Source organism: Cucurbita pepo, unplaced genomic scaffold (genome assembly GCF_002806865.2).
Source record: "Cucurbita pepo subsp. pepo cultivar mu-cu-16 unplaced genomic scaffold, ASM280686v2 Cp4.1_scaffold001744, whole genome shotgun sequence".
In the NCBI taxonomy this organism is placed as follows: domain Eukaryota; kingdom Viridiplantae; phylum Streptophyta; class Magnoliopsida; order Cucurbitales; family Cucurbitaceae; genus Cucurbita; species Cucurbita pepo.
Window position 1 is genome coordinate 1 of NW_019647854.1, and position 4,941 is coordinate 4,941.

Consider the following 4,941-nt stretch of genomic DNA (forward strand, 5'->3'; position numbering starts at 1 on the left):
CCGTCCAAGATTTCCAGGTCTCTGCACAAATTTCTTCGATCGGTTTTCAGGCACAAGCCGAATTCGAGCCCTAGCGTCGAGGCTAATCCGGAACGAGCCGATGCTGGATATTACGTTCTGTATGGCGATGACGCGGATCCGCTCTCTGCAAATCCGGAGGTCGGATTCCCCGGATTCTCGCCGGAAATTGGCTCTTTGGTCCGGCGCACTGCGTCCGAGAGGTTCACGGCGGCTACTTCCATGGGTATTTCTTGTGCTTGAAGAAGCCTTCCTCAATATGTAAATTCGTTATAATTTTAATCAATAATTTTTAACAATTAAACTTCCTATTTTCTTTCCTCTTTTAATATNGTATAATGATTTTATTTTTAGAGATATTAACTTAGTTCTCTTTCTCTGTGGTCGATGAAAGTCACATATCTTTATAAACAAAGAATACTATCTCGATTGTTACGAGGCCTCCTCGGTAAGCCCAAAGCAAAGTCATGAGAGCTTACGCTCAAACTGGACAATATGACCATTGAAAAGAAGGTTGGTCTAGGTTTTTATGTATTTAGATATTTAAAACTCTTTATTTATTTTTGTCTCTAAAAACACCTAATTTCATATTTTTTTATTAGTGTTGATTTTTGTTTTATTAATATTTTTAATTGCTGTTATTATTATTATTTAATTATTTAAAAAATCAATTTCGAATAAATAAAATTATGAAAGTAAAACGTAGTTCATCATAATATAATTTTCTTTTTTCTTTTTAAATTATTCTAGTTTCTAAATTTTTTTGTGATTTTCATCTTAAAAATAAAAATTTTAAATTTTTTATAATAAGTTTTTTAATTATTTTACTTTGAATTAAAAAATTGATAGGAAAATCTCCTTTTTGTCCTTCCTCTCTTATCTGTCAATAAGATGCAAACCCGTATTTTAAGGCAAGCCTTAAAGAAGGAAGCTTGGTTATTACATATACAGCTCTACCAATACGGCATGAAATTTGTAATTAATTAGGCATATTCAATACAACTTCCATTTGAGGGGCAAATTTGTCATTTAACAAATATTTTCTTTTTTAAATAATATCTTCAAGCTTCTCCATGTTTTAGGTAATTTTGTTTGTTAAACCTAATTTCATTTTTTTTAAAAAAATTTATGTTTATTTTTTCGCATTAATTTTCACTTTTTTTCTTAAATAATTAGGTGAATTCTTAGTCAATTTAAAAAAAAAAAATTACTTTCTAAATTATAGCTTGGATTTTTTAAAATTACTTTCTATTTATTATATTTATTTTTTTAGTCTTTATAAAAGTATTTTAATTTTTTTTAATATATCTTAAATAGCTTCAAAAAAAAAAAAAATTAAATTATCATTAAACTTAAAGAAGGCCATCCATTTAGGTATGGATACTCCGAGAAGTATTTATGATGTGTGAGTTAGGTATAGGCCATATTAATGGCAGTGAGGGATGGAAGTGACTGTTTCTTGTGATTTTATTTAATGCAAAATTCAAATCCAAAACAATAACTTATTTTTATTATTATTACATTTATTATATCAAATATGACTAGATACGTCCAAATATTTAAGACTTAGATCGGGTTGGGTTGGATTCATTATTTAACCAAAATTGTTTGAGTTCAAAAAATTTACGAACAATTGAGTTAGGTCAAAAAAGTGTTTCAATCTAACTTAACTCAATCTATGAACCTTCTTTTTAATTTTTTATCGTTTATTTTAATAAAAAAGAAAAATATATTTACACGGCGGAAGGGCATTTTTGTAATAATCTTAAAATTTAAAGATAAAAATAAAACTTTTCATAATTTAACCATAAATATATAATCTCTTCGTATTAGATGAACTGTGCTCAACTACTTTGCTATATAGAAATTAATTTATGCATCATTAAATATAATACTTATATTATATAAATTATTCATATTAATAATTAAAGGTCGGGCAAGTTGCAAACCGAACTAGAAGCAATAACTATATGGAAATCACAATACATAATAGTATCTATTTAATCTAATGAAATATAATCGAACATTGTTTTTAATTAAATTATTAAGATCTTATTATAAAATGATTAATGACCTAACAACCTATAAATTTATCGATCCTAATATTGATTCCTTTTTATTCTATTTTCACGGAAATTTATTATAATCCTAATAACTGTTTATAGAACCTAAGTGTGTTCATATGGTTTATAATCCAAGAATGATTTAGTTTATGATTAAATTGTTTACTATAAAAGCAATAATACTTAAGGGAAAAAAATATAGTAAATAAAACAGGTTCTTAACGTAACTATAATTATGAACATCTAAGTATTAACCTGTATTTAGACACAATTATCTGACCGTTGGTGAAACTTTAGGTCTATAGCAGAGGTCGTAGAGTGACCTGTTGTTAATAAATGAAAATCAAAGTCTTAAAATTGTTACGTTAGAAACTTAGGGATCAAGAGTGTAATTTATCATTTTAGCTATTTCAAAATCACTTTGAAACATATTTTCGAGGGTGGTACCCTACAAAAAAGCGACAATTATCGAAAACTTTTGTGGCTTAGATGTATCTTAGACTGAAGAACAAGTTTTGTGAAACCCTTTGCCAACGATACTAAGGTCTGGAACGAGCAGAATTCTTCAAAGGCTCGGGGGCTTACTAAGCGAAGAGTCAAAGGCGGCTTTGTTATCGAAACTACTATATAATCGAAGGGCAGGAAGCCCCATAGATGAATATATGCTTTGTAGGAAGACGGGTACTTTACAAACATGGGTAATTTCTTTGCGTTTGAATGTAATAGCCCTCTCGATTAGCCGACATTTCTAGAACACCTCTAAAAAACGAGCAAATAATGAAATTGATTTGAGTTATAATAATTCCACGTCAGACTCCAAACCAATAAAATCCTTCTATTTTTCCCTTTGAACTCTGATTTTATTAGCCAAAATCGTTTTCTGAATTTTTGGGGCTGAAAATCTCGAAGATGATAACCCATCTCTGTTCTCTTCGTCAAGCTCCAACCTCCCTGTTTGTCTCAACTTTTCCGAGTTCTTCTCCTTCACCGCCCAATGTCGGAGCAATCCCTCACCGGATTTCACTTGAGCGCCATCCTCTCGGAAACCGAAGCTTCAACAGCAAAAGAAACGGGATTATCTGTGCGGCAATCTTGCCTGTGGATCCATGGGCGCCCAACATCGATTCTCAGAGCGTAGCCTCACAGATCTTTGCCTTTTCCCTGTTTCCGTACATCGGTTTCTTGTACTTCATCACCAAATCGAAGACGGCACCGAAGCTCACTCTCTTCGGATTCTATTTCTTGCTTGCCTTCGTTGGCGCTACCAGTGAGTTCTCCTAGTTCATCTCCTTTGTTTTAGGTTTTAATTTGATTTACAGTTCGATGTGAATATCTGTTCCCTTTTGTTTTGAGTTCCATTGAAATTGATCGCAAAAGTTCTTGAAATTCTATAGCAATTGGCATGTGCGTCTACGAATTACCACTGATTTTGAAGCTTTGAATGATTAGATTCGGATGTTTCTACCCGTTTGTATCCATTTTGTTGAATGAAAAGTTTACCTAACGCCTATTGTTCATTGCTGATAATTACTTGATTTCGACTCATGTTGGGCACAACTCTGCAGTTCCTGCTGGAATATATGGTAATTATAGCTCATCAAACAACATTTTCTGTTCATATGGCTTTCTTTTTTGCTTAATTTCCAATGGTTTTGCTCTCTTGGAACAGCAAAGGTTCAATATGGAACCTCCTTGTCTAATGTTGATTGGTTACATGGAGGGGCTGAATCGCTTCTCACTCTGACAAATCTATTCATTGTGTTGGGTTTGAGAGGAGCTCTTAGGAAGTATGAGAAGGATGAAATCTCTACTTCCTCGCCTGTTCTCGAGTTGGAGAAAGAGAAGGCTTGAGTTCTTTGTTTAGAATCATTCAAATTAGACATGATCGATCTTGCTGGTAGAGTAATTCAAATCTCAAATAAGTTTTCTTATCTTGAGATATTCAATTAGCGAGGTAATCCAAATCTTGTGGACTAGTTTAATGCTTTTACTGTTGCAGCCATACTGCTGTCTATTGTACACAGTTTCTTCACTCTAGTTTATAGCTTTTTATCAAGAACTTTATCTGAGTAACAATAGCTACAAGGAACTATCATGAATTCATAGAGTTCCAATCCATCCTTTTTTGAACTTTATTGGTTGTTCCACGTAGTGTATGGTGTCACGATCGTACTTTTACTTGACGTTTGTAAACGATTGTACGACGCTCACTCTCACCGTTGAGTGAGTCCGCCAACGTATACCCAAACCTCTGGCCCTGCTTTAAGAAGAAGGTTTTAAAGACGGGGTTAGAGAGATTTTAAAAAGAGAATTAGAAAGCAAGATTTGAGAGGAACGAAGAAAGTAATTTTATAGGCTATAAGCGAAAAGACAACCCAACAACTTGACAATAAGTAGCATCTCCTGTAGTAGATTCTGAGACATTTCAAATTTATCAGACATAGATATGATTTTGTCGAAACGTCATACACTTACAACATTAGTGCTTTTAGCATACAACCATGGACAAGACATCTTAGACGAACATAACCGTCTTATGCCTTCTCATTTTATTTTTTAGTTATCAATGTTTACAACATTTTGCTTTAATGTATACCCTAAACAAATACTTGATTAAATTTCAAACCTGGGATCAATCTAGAAGCATAAAATGACATTTTCCCTAAATTCTTAAGGTCATTTCAATTTTAGTAAAACAACACCTTTTACTCTTAATCAAAACAAAGGAAAAAAGAAAGAGGCATAAAACTAGCATACATAATTTCAGATGACAAATTTATACGCTCGATATTACGACCGTTTATATTACAAAATCGACCTCTAAAAGACACATTTATACAGCGAAAGAAGCTTAGCTAAA

At 32.3% G+C, this 4,941-nt stretch overlaps 1 protein-coding gene across 1 annotated transcript; it reads left to right on the forward strand.

Moving 5' to 3' along the window:
* Positions 1 to 2,933: 2,933 nt before the first annotated feature.
* Positions 2,934 to 4,187, forward strand: LOC111786481. The gene is made up of 3 exons (XM_023666732.1): positions 2,934 to 3,348; positions 3,647 to 3,664; positions 3,751 to 4,187. The coding sequence occupies exons 1-3, from the start codon at positions 2,991 to 2,993 to the stop codon at positions 3,930 to 3,932; spliced, it is 558 nt and encodes a 185-aa protein (XP_023522500.1). The 5' UTR covers positions 2,934 to 2,990; the 3' UTR covers positions 3,933 to 4,187.
* The last annotated feature ends 754 nt before the right edge of the window (positions 4,188 to 4,941 follow it).